General features: G+C 33.8%; 1 protein-coding gene and 1 long non-coding RNA gene across 6 annotated transcripts; one reads left to right on the top strand and one right to left on the bottom strand.

Moving 5' to 3' along the window:
* Positions 1 to 1624: 1624 nt before the first annotated feature.
* On the bottom strand, positions 1625 to 4937 carry LOC123919497. 5 transcript variants are annotated; one of them, XR_006813229.1, is made up of 8 exons: positions 4652 to 4937; positions 4429 to 4542; positions 4186 to 4298; positions 4006 to 4073; positions 2582 to 3916; positions 2362 to 2479; positions 2105 to 2265; positions 1673 to 2019 (listed from the first exon to the last, which is right to left on the bottom strand). It is a non-coding gene; the product is annotated as an uncharacterized LOC123919497 (long non-coding RNA). The 5 variants fall into 5 exon arrangements; XR_006813231.1 differs by having other exon boundaries at positions 1683 to 2019; positions 2582 to 2739; positions 2829 to 3916; positions 4186 to 4542; XR_006813230.1 differs by having other exon boundaries at positions 1625 to 2019; positions 2582 to 3056; positions 3837 to 3916; positions 4186 to 4937.
* Positions 4938 to 8662: 3725 nt separating this feature from the next.
* LOC123921736 (abscisic-aldehyde oxidase-like) lies at positions 8663 to 17653 on the top strand. The gene is made up of 10 exons (XM_045974388.1): positions 8663 to 9242; positions 10674 to 12368; positions 12532 to 12791; positions 12869 to 13078; positions 13260 to 13478; positions 14060 to 15025; positions 15778 to 15873; positions 16035 to 16133; positions 16546 to 16735; positions 17239 to 17653. The coding sequence occupies exons 1-10, from the start codon at positions 9086 to 9088 to the stop codon at positions 17454 to 17456; spliced, it is 4110 nt and encodes a 1369-aa protein (XP_045830344.1). The 5' UTR covers positions 8663 to 9085; the 3' UTR covers positions 17457 to 17653.
* Positions 17654 to 24147: the final 6494 nt, after the last annotated feature.

Raw genomic sequence — 24147 nt, forward strand, 5'->3', positions numbered from 1 at the left:
CGAAACATTTCCCTAGCTCAAGTGGTTGGTGCACAATCTGTGTGAATGTTATAATTTTTTTTTACTACTAGTATTCGGTCCATTAATATTAGCGGACCTACGGGTGGGCTGAGGTGGGCCACGGCCTACCACCACATCAAATTTTATATATATATATATATATATATATATAGTATTAATTTAAATGTATTATTAATGAATTTAAGTCACTCAGTATATATATTTATACAAATATTAATTTAGTGTTTATTATCGATGATTATAAGTAACTCGATACACATATTAGTTCAAATATTAGTGTAAATATTAGTTCATAATTAATTGAATTTATAGTATTAGATAAAATTAGCAATTGAACTAGCATATATAAATATGAAATGACATAAAAATATATGTTTAATTAATAAAAATATATAGGTTGGTGCATTGGTATTGGCTTGGGACCTGGGAGTGTGCTCCTATTGAGGTCTAAGGTTCGATTCTCTCTGGTGCCAATTTGAATGGGCTAATTTAGTTTCTTCAAAAAAAATTAATTTGGATGGGCTAATTCCCATATTTTCCATTTAATTTGTTGCAATTTTAGTCTTATCTCAATGTTTTTTTTTTTCTTTTTTGCCGTCAAAATAGGGAATTTTAATGAAAAAAAATGTGAATTTTAGTTTCAAATTTGATATTTCATTTTAGATTCAATGTTGAAGACAACCTTTATGACCAAAAATCACAATTTTAGAGTAAAAAGATTGATTGTCAGTACCAAAATTGTAACATATAAAAATAGAGGACCAAAAAATTCAATTTAAAAATAGGTTGACTATTGTTCGGCCCACTCACAATATTTTTTCTGGTTCCGCCACTGTTCACTGGACCAGCTAATATTGAATGTTATAAATTTTAGGATACCAAGTTCAGTTCCTACTTATGAACTCATTGAATTACATTGACAAAAAATGTATTTTACTTGTTTAAATTTATCATTCTTAAAAGTTAAAACACTCATCTTCTACTATCTTTCAATGTTTTTGTCTTTGTCTGGTACATGCAAAAGGGAATATATATTATAATTGAACAACTCCAACTAGCATAAGATATGTTAAGTTAGAAAGATTTCAAGTTCCAATATCAGCCATTGGATACTAACATACATAATGACCATTTACTATTGACTATTGAGAGATCCTCTCTCCTCATTTTATAAAGACTAGTAATAGTAATTTCAGTTTTTTCAGTTTTAAAATTTATCGTTCACTACTAGAAAAACAAGATTTAGAGTCGGCCAAAAGCCCACGCTAAAGACGAAAAACCGACGCTAATAGTGATTTAGAGTCGGATTAGCGTCGGGGTCGTGGCTGAGTCTAAAACGCTTGAAGCTAAATAGTAGCGTCGGTTACAGGCCATCCGACTCTACTTTAGAGTCGGTCCAACCGAGTCTACGTCTGACTCTATGCTCATCCGACTCTAAGAAAATTTACAGACATTAAACTGTAAAAATAACAATGTGTCGGTGTATCCGACGCTAAAGTCAACCTTTGAAAAGTCAACTAAATCACTTAGCGTCTGCTTAGCTGACGCTATACTGCGTTTTTTTAAAAAAAAAAAAATTGGGGTTGTATGTGGTACCCTGGTCTGCACCTGATAACTGATTCTTAAATCACAAATATCGTCACATCAAATCTACCATAAAAGCCAATGTATTAACAACATAGTGTAAATGTCAAAGCTAATACAATCATTTGTCTCTACACAATAACTTAGCTCACATAAATGTATGAAGAAAGCTTAAGCAACTACTTCAACAAAAACCAACTAACCTATCTTATAATTCTTATAGCAATTTAAATATAGTTAGGAAATAATGTGATTATTATAGCAATTTAAATTTAAGAGACTAAAGCAGGTAGTAGTTACAGTAATGGATGCAATAGGAGCCAAAAGGTTTTCAACAGGAGCATGACTTTCAATTTCATCAAGTGAGTCTTGGGTGTCCTTCATTGTGACAGATCCAGTATTAGTAGGCTTGAGCTGCCATTGATAGGAATCCAAAGTAACATTAAAGCATTGAAAAATTTTAAGTCCGAATGTGATAGATGAGGGTAATGCAACAAACCTGATCATGTTGCAATTCTCCTTCTATAGTGTCAACCATGATTTTGCTATCCAAGCAAGCTAAAACAGAACATTGCTTCCAGTCGAATTGCCAATTGAAACGGAACACAAATTTCCATCCCATCAAAATTGAATGGGTAGTCACACAAGGATCAATTACTCCTTCATGGGCGTATAAAATAAAAGGGCAATGTTGTTGAGTCAAATTTTGTGTATGTTAATAATAAGTTAAATTGCTAATAAATAGTCACCAAATACCTCAATCATTTTTTTAAGGTCAGAGGATGTGACACCCAACAGATCAATACAAGTATTATCCCAAAAGATAAACTTGGTTGAATCATTGTCATCGCAGACCTCAACATCAATCCTATACCTGGAAATAAAATAGGCGAAGTTGAAAATCAATAAATATAGAATGGATAGAAAGATATAAGTAATAAATGAAATTTTAATCAATAACATAAGTTAAGACAACCTTATAACTGGAAACATCAGTTGAATGTCCATCTCTACACTTGAATGGCGGTGCCAAGCAGTAGCATTGTTTAATACAATCAGTGCAACCAGGAAAGTACCAACCATTGTTAGAAACTCGGATATGCGAGGTAGTCCCAACAGTGACACAAATCATGTCTTGTAAATGACATCGATAAGAATGATGTAAATTATAAATGATAATAGCGTACAATATAACAACATAATGATTGAGCTGAGAATGGAACCTACTTAAGCTTGACTGTGTCCTTGATTTTCATGACTGGATACCCATAATGAACTTATAAATGTCACATTACTAATTTACAACAAAATAAAATTAAAGAATCAATGCTCTAATTTTCCTTACACAAGTATTTTTCGATCTATGATCGACTCAAGCGGAGTCCTTCATTTTGGTGTGTGTTTAGACGAAGACCTCGTCGAATGTGGGATCTCTACCCAACTCTTCAGACCTTTATTTATAACATGAATAAGAGAAGTTTGGTTCATTGTTTTCAGAACCACGATTATATATTGACTCTCTAACTTCAGTTTCCATTTTTATTAAGGTAATTTGTCTAATCAGAGTTCAATTTCGGCAATATGAATATGAAAAAAGCTTGTATCACCATATGCATATGTACCTAAAATGCATATATAACAAGCTTGTAACACCATTTCTGTATGCATATGTACCTAAAATTGCATATGTAACAAGCTTGTATCAGCAGGTTGTGCCTAATTACAGTGTGTCACCTTTACTAGTCCAATATAAATATGAATAAAAAACTCTTATTATTTCAATCCATGTGTATTTAATTTTTGTGTACCAAACATTTACATTTAAACTTTCGAATTTGATTCTCTGCATTCACATTTATAAAGTTCAATTACCATGATTCAACAAACTAGATACATAACTCAATAAATATAACTTTGTCATGAGTGGTAAGAGTGATAAAACCAATTACATAATCATATTTATGCAGACTTATATCAATTGTGTGTGTACTTATAGGGCATAACAAATCTTTGATACACAAAACCAAAGCATGTAATCTCAATCATGTTGATCACTCACACAGACCTTTTTACTCAATATGAATATGAAAAAGTTAATTCCTTTTTTGTTAAGACGGTTCAATCAAGAACTAAAGCAAACCTCACCAAAAAATGAATGACACTAACAACAATCCATTTATATAATTCTACGGAAGCACTAAGCATATATTGTTTGAAAAGTTGATGGTTACCTTAAGCATGAAACACCTTTGAGTATTGCTTGCACCACACCATGTCTAGTCATTTATTTCTTGTCCCATGTTAAGAATACCTAAAGAGCAGCACATGTTTAACTGCCATATATCATTCTTTTAGCATAGCAAAAAAGAAATCTCAAACATTGGTAGATAAAGGTCTCACCATCTGGTACTGCAATATGAAAAAATGAAATCATGTAATCCAAGACATTCAATATGCTGAAGGTGTACCTGTATAAAACAAGTCATTTTCATTGAAAATCATGCTTATAAAAATCATGGTAATACAAGCTTAAAAGACAACTGAATCTGAATCTGATAAATTAGGGATCTTTGCAACTACCTTGACTCTATGCTTCTACTGTTGCTGTTGGATGATTGATTCATTTCGAACTCGCGACATTTGTTGATTGGAATGATGTAGGCCACTCCGACGGAACCAATGAAGTGATATCACTTGTATACACCAAAATATAGAAGATTGTTATCATCATCTTTTTCGAACAACCAAATTAAACTGTGAAATCAATCAGAAAGGGAACCTAAATTATCAATGGTGAATATAATAACTAAAATTGAAACTAACCAAACCACAAGAAGCATAGTCCTCCTACACCTCCTCGTTATTATAAATGGAAACCTCTATGTGAGATTTTGACTAGTGACACAGTTTTCCCCCAAACCACAAGAAAATAAAACCCTAAAATTGCCCCAAATCACAATAAAATTCGTCAATAGAATTTCCACAATAAAGAAGACAATAAAACATAAACAAAAATAAATAAAAAAACATTGACCGTGAGAACAACCATTGGTTGCGAATGAAAGAGACGTTGAGGCTTCGTAAGAAGGACGGTGAACTCTGATGAAAGAGAACGGACGAGTGTATTGTTTCGTGACTGAGAGAGAAAGAGAACGAACAAAACAAGGGTGAAGGAGGGTTAACGATGGTGAAAGGGATTGAAGAAGGGAGAACGATTAGGGTTTTTTTGCAGGAGGGAAAGGTTAGAAAAGAGGGAAGAAAATTTAGGGTTGAAATTAGAAGGGTTTAATTATTTTGGTGAGTGAAGGAAAATAAGAGGGGAGAAAAATGGTTTTTTTGTTGTGATTTGAGTGAAAGGGTACAAAAATAATATTAAAGACTTTAATTTATTTAAAGCAAAAAAGAATAGCGTCGGATGCACCGATTCTAAACAATTTTAAAAGCAAAACGTGACTATGATTATAGCATAACATCTTCAAAAATAAAGGAAAACAAAAATATTTGCTTAGCGGAGGTTTAGCCGACGCTACGTCGACGCTAGTAGCGTGGGTGTCGGTGGCCGACGCTAAAAACGGACTCTAAAATGTTGTTTTCTTGTAGTGGTTGTTGAATAGTTAAAACCTTGAAAAGTTGCATACTTGTGATCATTTAATTTTTTTGTTTTTGTACATGTCTTATACGTACAAAATTTTCACCGTTATTTAGTGTTAACTAATTTTATCGAAAAATCTGTGGGCACATAGTAGTTCTCACTTTTCAATCGAACTTTAATTTTTTTTTTCAATACATAAAATGAGGAATCAAACTCATAACCATTTATTTAAAACATCCTATATTAATATTACTTATATCAATTTATAAGTACATGTCATATATGCTTTTAGTTAATAAGTGATGTTTTTAATACCAAAAGTTGAACATTTGAGTGACAAAGATGTGAACTTAAAAGAACAAAATGACAAGAGAAAGATGAAGCAACAAAATAGTTCCAAGTATTAACTTGAAAACAAAACAAATCGATGAATATTAATTTTTTAAGTATTAAGTGTGAGAAAAGTAGATAATAATCCACAGTCCATAATATTAAACTCGAAAGAACACATACTACACGTCTCTAACTTGTCTTATTTGTGTATTTTATTTTTATGATAAAAAGTAAATAAATACATCCAAATTAATTACTAGTGTCTGACATCTCATATTATAAGAGATTGATTGATCCAACTATTTTGTCTTATCTTCTCCTTAAATTTAGAAGTTTGGTCAAACAAAGATACTCTTGATAAGAAATAAATTATAAAATAATCTTAAACATATTTAAATAAGATGTTGTGAGTTTTTCTAACTTAATCAAGTTCTACATTTGATCCCTACTTTAAGCATACAATAATGTTAAAATATTTAGAATTTTTTTTATCATTCATTTAAATCCTGTAAAACTTGATAGAATAGTCTATTGTATTTATGTGCAGAGAATACTTAATTTTCTCAGAAAAAAAATTAAAGGAAGTAAAGTGATTGTTGGTTTGCGAGTGAATTTGGATTCTAGAGATGTAAAAATAAATCACAAAAAATTATTACTGAGTCTTTATAATTTATTTGACACTTTTAGTTGCACTAATGAATATATTTTGTGAGTATTAATTACTAATTTATTTTGTCTTAAGTTGATTGAGTTGGTAATTGATCGACTCATCTGTCATAAAAATGTGATCAACACTTGACCCTAGTTCTAGTACACATCATAATATTGGATTATCATATCTTAAATCATTCATAATTTATTTAAGTTATCTGCATTTCATGTAGTCCATTCAAACAAGTTTTTTCTTTTTTTAAGTCCATTCAAATTAAGTTTCAATTTAACATATGTTCAAAAATTCATAAAATTAAATCATGTGTCAGGCAACTTTGAGTTCAGTTAATTTGCAACCTAAATTTGAACAAGACAGAGGGAAAAATTTGGATGATGATTTCTCCACTTAAAAACTATGAGAGAAAAAACTAGAGGTAATCTTTGCTGGTTTTGATGGGGTTTGCTACTTACTATATTGAAACAGATTTTCTGATGTATATTTTTAAATCATAGCTATTCGATCGAAAATATATGATTGAGATTGTTTTAAGTAAATTTATAATAGCATTAATCTAAACCGTTAAATTCATAATCAACAGTCAATATTCAAAATTACTTATTACTGCAACAAATCTGCATCCCACCGTAGAGTGAGCGGAAGATATTATCTCTTACCAAACATGCTATTAGTCAAATTCAACTTTTTTCTCTTTTCACTTTTGTTTTTGTAAGTTACCTTCATTTTTATTTAAAGTGTGTCACACTTTCAAACTCTTTCCTTAAATTCAACCGCGGTTAATATAATGCTCTTTGTCTTTTGGGTTAACAATTAATGTTTGAGATCCTAACTTAAGTTTTAAGTTTAGTTTGATCTCATAACTTTAAACGAGTCAACTCAGTCTTTTAACTTACCTATATTGATGCAAGTTGGCCCTAAGAACAACAAGAACAAAAACAACATCTTCACACCAATACTTTAGGTGCCCATTTAATCCATTTGATTCTTCAACTCACCTATGAATGTGAGGAAAGACCCTTGGGATTGAACTCTTGAGCCATTATTCTCATAGTAATTGTAACAATTTACTTTAAAATATTTTGATAATATATATTATACACTACTAAAGTTCAAATTCAATTAAGTTAGTTCTGATTGTTTGCTACAAGTGAAAGATTATTTTCTGCTATGAAGATTGTGAAAAATAAGTTGAGAAACAAGATAGAAAATGAATTTCAAACTAATTATGTGATTACTTACACCGAGAGAAGAATTGCTAAAAAATTTAATACAAATTCAGTTGTTGATGATTTTATGATATGTGTACAATTTAGATAAACAATGTGATGTATTTTTTTATTTTTTATTGAGTATATTTAAATACTATTATAATTATTATTTATTTAATATTTATTATTTAGTTATTTCAAACCCCGTTTTATAAATTCCTGGATCCATCCCCTAAAAATTCTACTATTTTCTTGAAGTAATTGAGAGAATCGTTTGAAGAACATGTAGACTAGTTGAAATAATGAATGAGGTCCAATATGTAATATTGGAGGCTCATTTCTTCAATTGAAATAATTTAAAACTATTTTGGTATTGTAGTTTTCAACACATCAAAAGTAAAGTATTTGAGTTTATGAACTTTCGATTTGTCGTTAATTAGTTAATCTGTACAAAAACATTAAAACTCAACATTAGTTTATGACCGTAAATTTTATTTTATTTTTTAAGCAATTTATGACCGTAAATATAACCTTATTTATAACAACTACTATCATTTAAGTATTCAACAATGAATTTATTTTAGATTCGTTATTTAAAAGTATTTACTATACAATAATCCAAAAGTAAATAATCAGGGGCGTCTCCGAGTTTTAAGAGACTTTGTGCAAAATATAAAAGTGGTCCTTTAATAAAAAAAAATTATCAATTTAAATTGCATATAATATAAAAAAAATATTCTTGTAAACATATAAATTATCAATATTAAATATTGCATTAAATTAAATGGAACAAGAAATACAAAATAATTATCTTTGTATATAACGTCAAAAAGGAATATCATAATCTAAGATTAAATTTTATGCAAAGATTAAAATACATTTCAAGTCTTTTATCTTATTTTTTTATAATATTTTGATTCTTTAACTTTTTTTGGTAACATTTTGATCTTTTATTTTTGTTTTTTTAACACTTTGATCTTTTATTTTTCTTTTATTTGTAACATATAAGTCATTTATTTTTTAAAATAATACAATAAGGGATCAAAATGTTAAAAAAAAAAAAGAATAATTTTTTTAAATGAAATGTTTAAAGTCAGACCCATAACAATATTATCAATATTTATTTAGTAAAAAAAAAATATTATGAATATTCGGATAATTTTAAAATAAGTGTCTTAAAGTAATAAAAAAAAATAAAAAAAAATGATGGGAGATGTCTAGAAAGTATAAACACATGGCAGTAAAGAATCGAGTGAAGCGGCGGGAATCATAGTACTAATGTTCCCACGCTACTATACTCTCATAATTTCAACTTATTTTAATCACTTTTTTGTTCTTATTCTTCTCTCTTTAAGCGGTTATTACGCAATAAGCGATTATAAACAGTACAAGATAACAGATAAATGCAGATACTGTTGGAGCGAGCTGTCCTTCCTTATTTAATTAGTTGACTCTTAGGAGAGATTCATGAATATATAGTGAAAATCTTTGATTCAAGTGAAAATCTATGAATAGTGATTAATTTTCATTTTCTATATTAATTCCTTGCCATATATAGTGATTAGTACATCTGTATAGCATTTTCCTATTCTTCTATATTAATTCTCTTGTAAATTCAGTTTGTGACATAGAAAATCAGATACATACATTATTACTTGTACTTCACTGAAAATCAGTATGGATGTGAAGAACAACACTGAAAATCAAACAAGTTTGATTTTTGCTATCAATGGTGAGAAATTTGAGCTATACAACATAGACCCATCAACCACTTTGCTTGAATTCTTGCGTACTCAAACTCCATTCAAGAGTGTTAAACTTGGCTGTGGCGAAGGTATATCATAATCATACATTTATATGTCTGTTTCACTTAATTGTTTGATTCATTTATTCATTTTTGTGAAGAAAGATTCTTTTTTTATTGTTATTTTAATTTCAATAAGCTTCATACTGACTTAGGGCTTGTTTGGATTGACTTATGTTTCAGCTTATGAAAAACACCTTACTTAAATAAATAAATAAATAAATAAGCTTTTGGGCCTGTTTGGATTAGCTTATTTTTTAGCTTATGCAATTTTTATGTATTATTATAAGTTTGTCAAAGGTAGTTTATGATAAAATAACTTATAAAAATACAATTTTCACTAGTGTGAACTTATAAAATAGCTTAAAACCTAATTTATATTGCATAAGCTCAAAAATAAGCTAATCCAGATGGGCCTTTTATGTATTATTATAAGCTTATCAAGGTAGTTTATGAAGAAATAACTTATGAAGATACAATTTTCGATAGTGAGAACTTATGAATAAACAAAAAACTTATTTATTTGCATAAACTATTTTTCATATTGTCAAAAATAAGTCAATCCAAATGGGTCCTTAATCATTATTTTTTTTTTTGCCTATGTTTGACTTGGTATTTTTTTGCTGTTTAATTGACTTTGACTGTGATACTGCTTTTAATGAATTATAAAATTTTCTGATTGAATATGGTTAATATCATACTTTCATTATTCTGAATGTTAGCTTGGTGAAGTTCTGAATGAATTTTTATTGGAATTATTTTTCAATTTCTGATCGAATGGATTAGTACACTTTTTATCAGAATCCTAAGAAGTAGAAGAGTTTGGTTCCTCTAAAGGGTTAATATACTAGAATTATGATTATTAATTGAAAAATTAGTGTTGAGAATTTAAGGATATCATAATTTGTAATACATGTTTATGTTTGATTGTTTATTGAAAAGCTAATAGATGAATTGGACAATGTTTTGAAAATGGGATTATTCTGGTCGTAGTTTAGGGCCAAAGAAATGCGAGACAAGAGCTATATATATATAATTTTCTTGTGGACCTAATTTGATCTCCTAGTCTGCTAGGAAACAACAAACGGTAGCACGATCAAGCACTGAAGTCGAATATAGAACATGGCTAATTAATATTACAAATTCTAACTCCCACACCACACTGTTTTGTGATAATCTCAGTGCTATACTCCTTTCCTACTGCTAAGGTAATTTGTACTCACAAAGTGTGTTATCAATCAATATAAACTGAGTTTCAATAAAAGAATATGCAATGCAATCTCTCTTGACAAAGATGAAGTAGTAGTAGTTTTTTTTGGTTGCAAAATTTGAGAAAAAGAAACAATGGTTCCTCTTATCATTATTACTTTTTTTTTGCCGTTGGTTTGAAAAAGCGATGAAAAATAGTCTTCAATTTTCTTTTAAACTTTGAACTTAATGCTTTGGCGTTGTTGATTGCAGGTGGGTGTGGTGCTTGCATAGTTTTAATATCCAAATATGATCCTTTACGTGAAAGAGTTGAGGATTTTACTGCAAGCTCTTGTCTCACACTACTTTGTAGCATACATGGATGTTCAATAACAACAAGTGAAGGCATTGGAAATAGCAAACATGGATTCCATCCAATTCATGAAAGATTTGCTGGATTCCATGCATCTCAATGTGGCTTTTGTACTCCTGGAATGTGTGTTTCCTTCTTCGGTGCTCTTGTCAATGCTGAAAAGAACAACTGTCCAGAGCCACCCGCTGGTTTCTCAAAAGTTACTGTTTCTGAGGCTGAAAGGGCTATTGCAGGGAATCTTTGTCGCTGCACTGGTTATCGACCAATTGCTGATGCCTGCAAAAGTTTTGCAGCTGATGTTGATATGGAGGATCTCGGGTTGAACTCATTCTGGAGAAAGGGAGAGAGCAACGGCTTGAAGGTTAGTAAGTTGCCTGTATATCATCACGATCACAAGAATATCAAATTTCCTGTTTTTCTGAAAGATATTAAGCATGATTTGTTATTGGCTTCTGAGAACCACCGTTGGCACAAGCCCACTAGTTTAAAGGAGCTTCAGAGCTTATGGAAACTAAACCATGCCAATGAAACCAGGATAAAAGTTGTTGTTAGTAATACAAGTATGGGATATTACAAAGATAACAAAGGCTATGATAAGTATATTGATCTAAGTGGCATTCGTGAGCTCTCACATATAAAAAAGGATCAAACAGGGATTGAAATTGGAGCGGCAGTGACAATATCTAAAGCTATTGAAGCACTAAAGGAAGAAAGCAGAAGTGACTCTCTTTCAGATTTTGTAATGATACTTAAAAAGATTGCAGACCATATGGGAAAAGTTGCCTCAGGTTTTATTCGGAATACAGCCAGTGTAGGTGGCAATTTGGTGATGGCACAAAAGAACAATTTTCCATCGGATATTGTTACAATTCTTCTTGCTGTAGATTCAATGGTTCATATAATGAGTGGCACAGAATTTGAATGGCTGACATTGGAAGAATTTCTGGAAAGACCGCCATTAAGTTTGGAAAGTGTGCTTTTAAGTATTAAAATTCCATGTTTGGAAACTATTAGAAGTACGTCTTCAGACCAAAGAAATAGATTATACTTTGAAACTTACCGAGCTTCTCCTAGACCGCTTGGAAATGCCCTTCCATATGTAAATGCTGCTTTCCTTGTCGAGATGTCTTCAAGCGAGGATTCTGGTGGATCCATGATAGATGCTTGTAGGCTGTCTTTCAGTGCTTTTGGGAATAAGCATTCAATCAGAGCAAAAAATGTTGAGGAATTTTTAACAGGAAAGTTGTTAAGTTTTAGCATTTTGTATGAAGCTGTCAACTTGCTTACGGCCACTATTGTACCTAAAGATAAAAACTCAAAAACAGCTTACTGTTCAAGTTTGGCAGCTGGTTTTGTTTTTCAGTTCTTTCACCCTCTAATTGAAATTTCTGCCAGAGTAACCAACTGTTACTTAAATGGAAATTCAAATTTGCCTTTTGTGAAGGATTTTGAATTAAAACAGAATCAGAAGCAAGTTCATCATGACAAAATTCCAACTTTATTGTCATCTGGGAAGCAAGTCCTTGAAGCAGGAAACGAATATCACCCCATTGGTGAGCCGATCATTAAATCGGGAGCCACGCTACAAGCTACAGGTTTGTTTTGTGTCATCTACATTTGAATTAATTAACTGACTGATTTCTATAAGCCCTTTGCACTTATTTTATTCTGATTTGGTGTCTGTCAATTATTACTTTTCATAAAGAGTTGTTTTAATTCTGGTCAAGTATCAAATATTCACGAATGAACCGTATCCAGGTGAGGCTGTGTTTGTGGATGACATTCCTTCGCCTCCAAATTGCCTACACGGAGCATATATATATAGTTCAAAACCTTTAGCAAGGGTAAGGAGTATAAAACTTAACCCTGAATTGGTGCTAGATGGAGTAAGAGATATCATTTCAAGTAAAGACATTCCCAGTGGTGGGGAAAACGTTGGAGCTAAGACGATATTTGGCATAGAACCTTTATTTGCAGAAGAGATAGCTAGATGTGCTGGCGATCGTCTGGCCGTTGTGGTGAGTTCTTGAATCCCTCATTTTTCTGGAGATTAATGTGTATACACTTCCTTATTATTCACTAATAGATTTTTTAGGTTGCAGACAGTCAGAAACTTGCAGATATGGCAGCAAACTCATCCATTGTCGATTATGATATTGAAAATCTTGAACCGCCCATTCTATCTGTTGAAGATGCTGTTAAAAGATCAAGCTTTTTTGAAGTTCCTCCTTTTCTCTACCCAAAACATGTTGGTGATATATCAAAAGGAATGGCCGAGGCTGATCACAAGATTCTTTCTGCTGAGGTACATGGAATTATATTTTTTTGTTCTCCTTTCTTTCCCCTCTTGCTCCCCATTTCACAACATTATGATCATCTACATTGGTATCTAATCAGATGTATAAGTTAGCTTCTGTATAATTATGATCATCTACATTTTGTCAAACTTATTCACTGTGATCTATTTGTTTTAATGTGAAACCCAGATGAAACTTGGGTCTCAATATTATTTCTATTTGGAGACACAAACTGCACTTGCTGTACCAGACGAAGACAATTGCATTACAGTTTACTCTTCAAGCCAATGCCCTGAGTTTACTCATTCTACTATAGCAAGATGCCTTGGTATTCCTGAAAATAATGTTCGAGTTATTACAAGAAGGGTTGGGGGAGGTTTTGGTGGAAAGGCAATAAAAGCAATTCCTGTAAGTATAAAGTTGTGTATTATTCTTTTTAAAAAAAGTTATTAAATCATTGTCACTTTTAAAGTACCATTAAGCAATAAATATTGCAGTGTGTAGACATGACTCCTGGATTTTCGGTAGTTTGGAGAAGTCACTGATATTAGAAGATAATGAAAAAAAGAAACTTGTGAAGATATCCATTTGAATTCAAACTATAAATAAAAATAAAAAATTTCATGTCTAGGTTTTTCAAAAAGGTCACATGAGTGCTTGGTAAAGTGATCTTTGTAACGGTTTCGTGTTCATGAATGAAGATTCTCATTTAGGGGTGAATATCAATAGCTTCTTTGCAGTACTCGCTATAAATATTAACTACATTGTGTTGTATGATACTAAATTGTTCATGCTAAGATTTGCATTATGTACTTTTGTCATTTTCATTTCCTAATTGTCCCAAAACATTTGGTGCTTTAGCCTTTCCCTTTGTTTACATCATACTAGTGATCGCAGAAATTATTTATTAGTAGAAATTATGCATGAAAACTATATAAAAATTTACAAATATATCCCATGCACTGATAAGTGACAATCATATCATGCAGACAGCTATATCTTGTGCACTCGCAGCACAGAAATTATGTCGCCCTGTCAGGATGTATCTAAATCGAAAGACAGATATGATAATGGCTGGAGGAAGGCATCCCATGAAGATAACATACAATGTTGGGTTCAAGAATGATGGGAAAATTACTGCATTAGAGCTTGAGATATTGGTCAATGCTGGTATATATTTGGATATAAGTGTAGCATTGCCACATAACATAATTACTGCACTAAAAAAGTATAACTGGGGTGCGCTATCTTTTGATATAAAGGTGTGCAGAACAAATCTTCCCAGTAGATCTGCAATGAGGGGCCCTGGGGAATTGCAGGGATCATTTATTGCTGAAGCTGTTATAGAAAATGTTGCAGCTACACTTTCAATTGATGTAGATTCTGTCAGAAGCATTAATCTTCACACACACAAAAGTCTTCAGTCATTCTATGATCATTGTTATGGCGAACCTTTTGAGTATACCTTGCCATCAATATGGAGTAAGTTAGCTGTTTCTGCAAATTATGAACAAAGAACCGAAATGGTGAAAGAGTTTAACAGAAGTAGTATTTGGAGAAAAAGGGGAATTTCTCGAGTACCAGTTGTGTATCAACTGATTCTAAGACCAACTCCTGGAAAAGTAAGTATTCTGTCGGATGGGTCTGTTGTTGTCGAAGTTGGAGGAATTGAGTTGGGTCAGGGTCTCTGGACAAAGGTGAAACAAATGGCTGCATTCGCCCTCGGTACAATTCAGTGTGATGGATCTGGAAGTCTCTTGGACAAAGTAAGAGTTGTACAAGCTGATACAGTGAGCTTGATTCAAGGGGGGTTCACTTCTGGTAGCACCACATCAGAGGCATGCTGTGAAGCAGTTAGGCTTAGCTGTGATATCTTACTTGAGAGGTTGAAGCCTCTCAAGGAAAAGCTGCAGGAAGAAATGGGCTCTATCAAGTGGGAGGCACTTATTCTTCAGGTAGCTACACTACCCTAAAGTAATACTCCCTGTCCGAAATTATAACAGCTTGCAAAAAAAAAAAATGTCCCAAGTTTTAAGTCACTTTACAATATCAATGAAACATAACTGTTTCTTTTCCCATCATACCCTTTACTGTTTATTACTCTCTCTTCTTTCAGTTCTTTTAATTTTTCTTTCCCATGCCATTGATGAAGGACAATTTGTCAAGGTCACTCATAATTTCTCTTTCCTGTACAAAATTAACTACAATTCTTAATTTGTGTGAAATTGCCAAAACAACTTATAATTTGGGGCAGAGGTGGTAGTAGAGCTTAATTTCAAATGTTGATACATTTTCCTCTTGAGGAAGAAAGTTCCGAGAACATCCTAATTGTGTGTGTAACATGAATGAAGCAGTACTTCATCTGTTTTATTATTTTTATGATCCATATGGAAAAATGATTTATGTTTAAATTTCACTGCTATATGTGGAAAGTTCTAGAAACTTGTATTTTTCATTCTATATTGATGCATGTATTGTAGTATTTATAATTGTGCACTAGCTATAGTTCCTCAACCTTTTCATGTTATCGTCTTGTAGTATGTGGATGATGGCACATAGTATTTATAATTAACCCCTTTTAATCAGGAAAATATTCAGGGACTAAATGTGGCAATGGGATTGAGGGAAGATAATTAATTTTCTTCCTTTGCTAGCCCACAAATCAAAATATATAATTTTATGTTGCTGACATTTTATCAATCTACAGGCATATATGCAATCAGTAAACTTATCAGCGTCTTCATTTTACGTACCCAGCAATAACTCGATGATGTACCTTAACTATGGTGCTGCAGTAAGTGAGGTAAAGTGTTTTCTTATGCACATTCAAACCTTAATGGTGTCAGTTCATTAAAAGCTATTTTTTATGATACGTACTTAAATTTTCACATGAGTCATATTATTGAAGTAACTGGGTCGAATTATTAAATATTGTTGTTCTAAATAGTGGAAATTATTTCTCAGGTGGAAATAGATCTTCTGACAGGAGAAACCAAATTTCTTCAAACAGATATTATCTACGATTGTGGACAGAGTCTCAACCCTGCTGTGGATTTAGGACAGGTATGCTAAGTGCATATTTTCTTTACAAGCTCAACCCTAATCAAGGACTATCTCAACATAAGAGTTGGAGGGCTATGAATATATTTTAGAAATAGATCTATTTTTGTTTCAAAAATATTGATGTTTTAGAAATCCAAGATCTAATTCCAATTAATACCTTTTCCCAATTATAACCTTGGTTGGGAGAAACTGAAAAAGACAAAAAAGATTTACTATTACACTAATTTATAAGGATATAATAATAGATTAGATTTATTTTCTCTCTTCTCCTCTTTCAAACCAAACAAGAAGAGGGTTCTTATTGGTACCCTCCTTTGAATCAAACACTGTAAAGTGAATGCGCAAGGGATGGTCCAGTTTGGTTTGTTTTCTTGAATGAATCAGCTAATAACAATATGATTCCATCCTGCAGATTGAAGGAGCTTTCGTCCAGGGATTGGGGTTCTTCATGCTTGAAGAATATGAAACAGACCTTAATGGTTTGTCGCTGGCAAACGGCACATGGAACTACAAGATCCCTACAATAGACACTATCCCTCAACAGTTTAATGTTCAAATTCTCAACAGTGGACATCACCAGCATCGTGTGCTTTCCTCAAAGGGTATGGATCAAGATGTTCTTAAAGTTCTGGCTATGCATTAAATTATGTATTCATATTAGTCTTTTTTTTAGGATTCGGTTCTTCTAAAGTGAGCAATTCACTGTACAGTGTTAAGTGAGTATAATCAACCATTAACTAACAAATCAAAGGTAGATATTTTATACATGCATAACAAACGCTTCATTTTTCACTTTGGATAAGTCAAATTGTTTTTGATATTCTGTCCTCATAAATTCATATCACTTATACTTAAAATAGGGTGTTCAATAACAATAACCAATTCAGCTTATCTGAACAATAGTATGGGAAAATGGATTGTTAGTTGTAAGTTGTATGCATGTTGCAGCTCATGATGTTTTTGTGAGTTAATGAAGTCAAGAAAGCTTCATGTGAATCAGTTTGAAATTCTTAATTACAACGACTAAAACATTCTCTCATCATTAAATGGGATTTTATAGTTTAAAATTCTTAATGGAGAAACTGATATGAAATTTGTGTTGCAGCTTCTGGCGAGCCTCCCCTTCTTCTAGCAGCTTCAGTTCACTGTGCAACAAGAGCAGCTATCAAAGAAGCAAGGAAACAGCTTCTTTCATGGAGCAACTTGGATGAACCTGATTCCACATTTCAATTGCGGGTGCCTGCAACCATGCCTGTGGTAAAGGAACTCAGTGGACTGGACATTGTAGAAAGATACCTGAAATGGAAGCTGAGCAGGGTGTAGAAGTGCACTCATTATCCTTTAAATTTCAGAAGATTGGTTTAATTTTTGGAGAGAAAAAATAAGTAATGCTTATAATTTCACATAATAATAGTGGGATGAAATTACTGGAGGTATACTTATATTAGAACTTCATGTATAATTGTCATCCTGAGCTTTTTCTATATATTTTTCTATATATATTAAGTATTTTTGGTCAATATTTGTAGATATCGATTTATGTAGTAAAATAGTTATTCATATAAATATTCATTTGTGAAATGATATTAGAAGATGAATACAGTTCATTCAGTTGCATGGAACGCTTTGAATCCCTGAAACTATTCTTTCCTTATTTGAATTGATTACATTTTACAATGTGGATCAAGTTAGTTACAGTCAATTACACGGAGAGTGCTAATCTATATGCAGTTCTCTATACATTTACACAAGAGGTATCTCTAATATTTTCCTTCAAGTTCAACCTGTAGATGAGTTGCTGAAATTACAGGATGAACTTGGACCTCCGAGCCTTAAAATGAGCAGGAGGTAAAGCCGTAAAGCCTTAGTTACGAGACCTGCATACTGGAAGTGGCCTGGAACATGAACTACATTGAGCTGCTTTTTATATTATTTTCTCTAACAAAACACAAGTCAAGCTCCATATGCTTTGTTCGGGCAACAGCTCAGCAGTAACCAGTGTTATGCTTCTGTATTCAACTTCAGTGCTGCTTCTAGACACTACAGGTTGGTTCTTGGCCCATGAACTTCAAGAAACTGAATTAGGACTTGAAAATACAGAGGCACGTAGACCTTCTGTCATCACGGTCTGAACCCCAATCTGCATCAAAGTAGATTTTGAGAATGAGAATGGAGGAAGGATTGGGTTTTAAGTACACTCCCCAACTGATTTTCACCTTTGAGGTATCTCATCTCAGTATCCTTTTGACGACTTGCCAATGAGCTTTAGTTGTCTGTGCTACGAATTGACACGCCTTGTTTACTGAGAAGCTTACATCAGGACAGGTAATTGTGCCATATTGCAGTGGCTGAGTCTTTTTTAGTAAGTTTGGAACCAGCCACCACGGTGTTGGCGCAGCAGAAGCAAGAGTTTGCTTGGTTCAGAGGATGCAAGGTTCAGAGGTTGTGTTGCCTCTGACTCTGATGCGCTTCAGAGGATGGTTGCAGGCAAGCTCAGCAGGCACGCAGGCTTGACTGTGGGCAAACTAGCAGTTTTGCAGAAACTGCTATATACAAGATGAACAAGTTTCTTGATGAATTGATTAACAACTGAACATGAAAGACTTAGGGAAAATAGAGATTTTATTCATCCTTAATGGGCCAAAAAAATTGAATTGCATTACAATATAATGCACTAGTTGCACTTTATATAGGGTGGCTTATGCAACAAGCCAGCTCAACCCTTAGGCCTAACTAATTCCTAACAACTTTTGGTAGTTAGACTAACCAACTAACTACCTAGGATCAAACAAAACAAACTTCAAGATGAATTAACCACTTTCTTAACACTCCTCCTTAATTCATGCTTGAATTGCAAACAACCAGTCCTAAGCTCCTCCTTAAAAACTCAAACCTGTCAAGCTTCACAGCCTTTGTAAAACCATCTGCAAGCTGTACTTCAGTTGGACAATACTGCACTTCAATCATTCCATTTGTCACTTGTTCCCTAATGAAATGAAATCTGGTAGCAATGTGCTTGCTCCTGCCATGTAAAATTGGATTTTTAGCAAGACTTATAGCAGACTTGTTATCAATCCTTAGGATTAGAGGCTTCACTGGTTCACACTTGATTTCTATCATCACTGAATTCAACCAAATTGCTTGACATGCTGCAAAGGTGCCTGCTATATACTCAGCTTCACAAGATGAGAGAGCAGTCACAGCTTGTTTCTTTGTACACCAAGAGATTGCAGCATTATTGAACTTGAAAACATACCCTGATGTGCTCATCCTATCAGTTATGTCTCCACACCAATCACTATCAGAATACCCTATCAAAGTACTCCCTGCACTGTTTGTACCAATAGGGAATAGCAAGCCAATTTCCAAAGTACCTTTGAGGTATCTGAGGATTCTCTTAGCAGCTATCATGTGTGACTTCCTTGGATCATGCATAAATCTGCTGATAACACTTACAGCATAGCATATATCAGGCCTACTGTTGCACACATACCTCAATGAGCCAACTATCTGTCTGAACACAGTTGGATCAACCTTCTCTTCATCTGAGCACTCATCAATTTTTGTATTTGTTTCTGATGGATTTGATAATGGATTGCAGCTTTCCATTTCAAATTTTTCAAGCAATTCACCAATATACTTCTGCTGGTGCATTACTATACCGTCTCCTCTTCTCATAAATTCCATTCCTAGAAAGAATGAAAGTTCACCAAGATCAGACATTTCAAATTCACTTTTGAGCTTATCTTTCACTTTTGCAATTTCTGCAATTCTACTTCCAGTTATGAGCAAGTCATCAACATACAAGCAGATTATGACTATATCTTCATCTTTAGGGCAATGTACATATACACCAAACTCAGCAGCACACTTTTTAAACCCTATCTGAATCAGAAAGTCATCAATCCTTTTGTTCCATGCTCTAGGAGCCTGTTTCAAGCCATATAGTGCCTTATACAGCTTATACACCATTGATTCTTTTCCTTTTATTTCAAAACCTGGAGGCTGTGACACATACACTTCCTCATCAAGAGGACCATTCAGAAATGCTGATTTCACATCCAGATGGTACAGGCTCCATTTGTTCTTACAGGTCAATGCTACAACCAACCTCACAGTCTCTATTCTAGCAACTGGTGCAAACACTTCATTGTAGTCAATTCCATGTTTCTGTAAGAATCCTCTAGCAACTAACCTTGCTTTGTGCTTTGAAATTGTGCCATCAGGGTTCAATTTCACTTTGAACACCCATTTCACATCAATTTTCTTTTTCTTGTCTGGCAAGTCAACTAGCTTCCAAGTCTGATTTTTCTCAATTGACTTCAGCTCTTCTTCCATTGCCTTCTTCCACACATTACTTTTCAAAGCATCTCTGTAGTTCAATGGTTCAGAATCAGCTAGTAATGCAAAGTGAATGAGATCACCCTCATCATTCACTGCATTGTCTTGAGTAACTTCACAATCATTCAATCTAGCTGGTACACGTTTGGTTCTTTGAGTCCTTGCAATCATATGAATTCTGTCATCATCATCACTTGATAAATTCATATTACCATCATTATCTGTACCTTGATTCTGAATAGTTTCAGCAGCAGGTTCACCTTCATCACCTCCATCAGATTCATCACTTGAACTTGGATAAATGAAGGTTGACTGCAATTCACTATTGTACACTGGTTCCTTCTCCCATTTCCATTTCTCTTCTTCATTCACAATTACATCCCTGCTAATGTGAACCTTCTGAGTAACTGGATTGTATAGCTTGTAGGCACCAGTTGGATGATATCCTATGAGTATCATTATTTCACTTTTATCCTCAAGTTTGGTTCTTCTAGCATCTGGTACATGCTTATAGCATAATGAGCCAAAAACCTTGAGGTGTTTCACACTTGGCTTCCTCCCACACCAAGCTTCCTCTGGCACAACTTTCAGTTTCTTAGTAGGACATTTGTTCAGAATGTAGGCTGCAGTAAGTACTGCTTCACCCCAGAACTTGTGTGGCAAATTCTTCTGCTTAATCATGCTCCTTGCCATATCTAACAATGTTCTGTTTCTTCTTTCAGCTAGTCCATTGTGCTGTGGTGTGTATGGAGCAGTAACTTCATGTGTAATGCCTTGATTAGTACAGAAGTTCTCAAACTCTTTTGAGGTATACTCTCCACCACCATCTGTTCTCAAGATCTTAATTGATTTCTCACTTTCTTTTTCAATCAAGACTTTAAACTTCTTAAACACTTCTAAAGCTTCACTCTTTAGCTTCAAAGTGTATAACCAGATCATTCTGCTATATTCATCAACAAATGTAATGAAATACTTGCTTCCCCCTAATGAAGCAACTTCAAATGGACCACAAATGTCACTATGAATCACTTGCAATACACCACTAGCTCTCTTGGGCATTTCAGCTACAAAAGGTTTTCTACTGTGCTTACTCTTCACACATATCTCACATATGGACTTCTTAGTCTTAAACTTAGGCAGGCCATACACCAATTCCTTAGAATTTAAATCACTGAGGCTTCTATAGTTCAAGTGTCCATACCTTTTGTGCCAAAGTGCTTCAACCTCATCAATCATTGTGGTATACATGCACATCATATCTACACTTGAGATTTTACACCTGTAGGTTCTGTTGTTTGACAAGCTGCACATCAGAACCAAGTTCTTCATTTTTTCAAACAGCTTCAGTGCATTGTCCTCCATACTTACAGAGAACCCTCTTTGCACTAATTGACCTAAACTGAGCAAATTGCAATTCATACTAGGGACATATAACACTTCAGAGATGATCACTTTACCTCCCTTCTTACTTTTGATCACTATGTTACCAATACCTTCAGCAGCAAGCTTTCTCCCATCTGCTAGTTTTATACTAGACCTTTTGCTTGCATCAAAATTGGTTAACCATTCTCTATGTGGTGTCATATGATTTGAACACCCTGAATCAAGAAACCATTCTTCATTCTTCTCACATTCATCCCCTATAGTAGCCATCATCAAGACTGACTTTACATCACTTTCTTCTGCAACATTAGCCTCTTGTTGATCTTTCTTGTACCAACACTCATCTGCAAAATGGCCAAGCTTCTCACAATTGTAGCATTTCACCTTGCTTTTATCAAAGTTCTTCTTTTTGTTTTTACCTTTGGCAAAACCTCCTCCTTTAGAGGATTCAGCTTTGTCATCAGTTTTTGAACTCTGATCTTTAAGCCACTTTGGTTTATCTTTGCCTTTCTTTTTGTAGTTCTTGCCATTTTCTTCTTTCTTGTTGGTTTGCAAGGCTTGTTGTTCTTTCTTTTCTGAACCTCTACTGAGAACTTTAATCTCATGTGCTTCCAAAGCACTTTGTAATTCCTCAATTTTCATAGTAGCTGTATCTTTCACATACTCTATAGCTATTACCACATTATCAAAGTTTGGAGTTAAGGATCTAAGCACTTTCTCTACTACCATTTCATCAGTGACAGTCTCTCCACAGTTTTGAATTTGATGTACAAGTGCAAGAAGTTTTGAGAAGAAATCACTTACTTTTTGATCCTCTTCCATCACCATAGACTCATATTGCCTCCTAAAGGCCTGTAATTTCACCTTCTTGACCTTGGTTCCACCATCATGGTAACCCTCGAGTATATCCCAAGCTTCTTTGGACTTAGTTGATTTTGAAATCTTTTCAAAATGCTGTGCATCACAATTCTGCTGGATATAGAACAAAGCCTTGCAGTCTTTTTTCTTGTTTTCTTTGTAGGTATTTCTCTGATCATTGGTTGGATTTGCTCCCAACTCATCGTATCCATTCACCACTACCTCAAGACACTCTTGTGCTCCAAATAAGGACTTCATCACTGCACTCCATCTATCCCAATTCTTTCCATCAAGAATCAGAATGTTTGTACCAAAACCTTGGGTGTTCATCTTGAATCTTCAAGAAATCAATCTACACAGCTCACTTTGTGTTTCTCCACTTGATTCCTTCACAATTCACTCTTGTTACCTATGATTGAACCAGGCTCTTGATGCCAATTGTTGGCGCAGCAGAAGCAAGAGTTTGCTTGGTTCAGAGGATGCAAGGTTCAGAGGTTGTGTTGCCTCTGACTCTGATGCGCTTCAGAGGATGGTTGCAGGCAAGCTCAGCAGGCACGCAGGCTTGACTGTGGGCAAACTAGCAGTTTTGCAGAAACTGCTATATACAAGATGAACAAGTTTCTTGATGAATTGATTAACAACTGAACATGAAAGACTTAAGGAAAATAGAGATTTTATTCATCCTTAATGGGCCAAAAAAATTGAATTGCATTACAATATAATGCACTAGTTGCACTTTATATAGGGTGGCTTATGCAACAAGCCAGCTCAACCCTTAGGCCTAACTAATTCCTAACAACTTTTGGTAGTTAGACTAACCAACTAACTACCTAGGATCAAACAAAACAAACTTCAAGATGAATTAACCACTTTCTTAACACACGGGAGATGTCAATAACTTAGCATCTGTTGTGAATTCGGATTGAAAATCACACCAATAATCTTGATGTGTGGAGCAAATCGAATAAGCAATCAAAACGTGGAAATAGCAATAATAATCACGAACAAAAGATAAGTAATAAAACTGTAAAGAACACGAAGCAATTGTTTACCCAGTTCAGTCAAAACCGACCTACTCTGGGGGAGAGAGTCACCCTCCGTTCCACTATCAATGAAAAGCTTGATTACAACGAGATTCAATACAAAAGAGTTGCAAGAATTAGACTTCAACCCTAATTCTACCCTTTTCCCAAATCTCTTCCCGTGACCAAGAGATTTCAATGATAAGTGATTACAAGATGAGAGAATCAACACACAAAACCTAGAGATGAACCAAGAGTAACCCTCTTAACCCTAGCCGCCGTTTTGGTGAAAGAAACCCTCAAAACTTTCTCACAAAAAACAGAAAACGTGACCCTTTAAATACCCTGCAGCAATTTTCGCCCGAGGCACCACTTTTTCCGCCTGGGGCGAAAATTTTCGCCTGAGGCAC

The sequence above is a fragment of the Trifolium pratense genome, linkage group LG4 (genome assembly GCF_020283565.1).
Source record: "Trifolium pratense cultivar HEN17-A07 linkage group LG4, ARS_RC_1.1, whole genome shotgun sequence".
Taxonomy (NCBI): Eukaryota; Viridiplantae; Streptophyta; class Magnoliopsida; order Fabales; family Fabaceae; genus Trifolium; species Trifolium pratense.

What these genes read in the sequence shown, in the direction of transcription:
- LOC123921736 (XM_045974388.1), top strand. Translation starts at nt 9,086, where the DNA reads ATGGATGTGAAGAACAACACTGAAAATCAAACAAGTTTGATTTTTGCT. An exon ending in GCGATCGTCTGGCCGTTGTG is followed by an intron (nt 12,792 to 12,868) that starts GTGAGTTCTTGA and finishes TAGATTTTTTAG; the next exon opens with GTTGCAGACAGTCAGAAACT. An exon ending in ACAAGATTCTTTCTGCTGAG is followed by an intron (nt 13,079 to 13,259) that starts GTACATGGAATT and finishes TGTGAAACCCAG; the next exon opens with ATGAAACTTGGGTCTCAATA.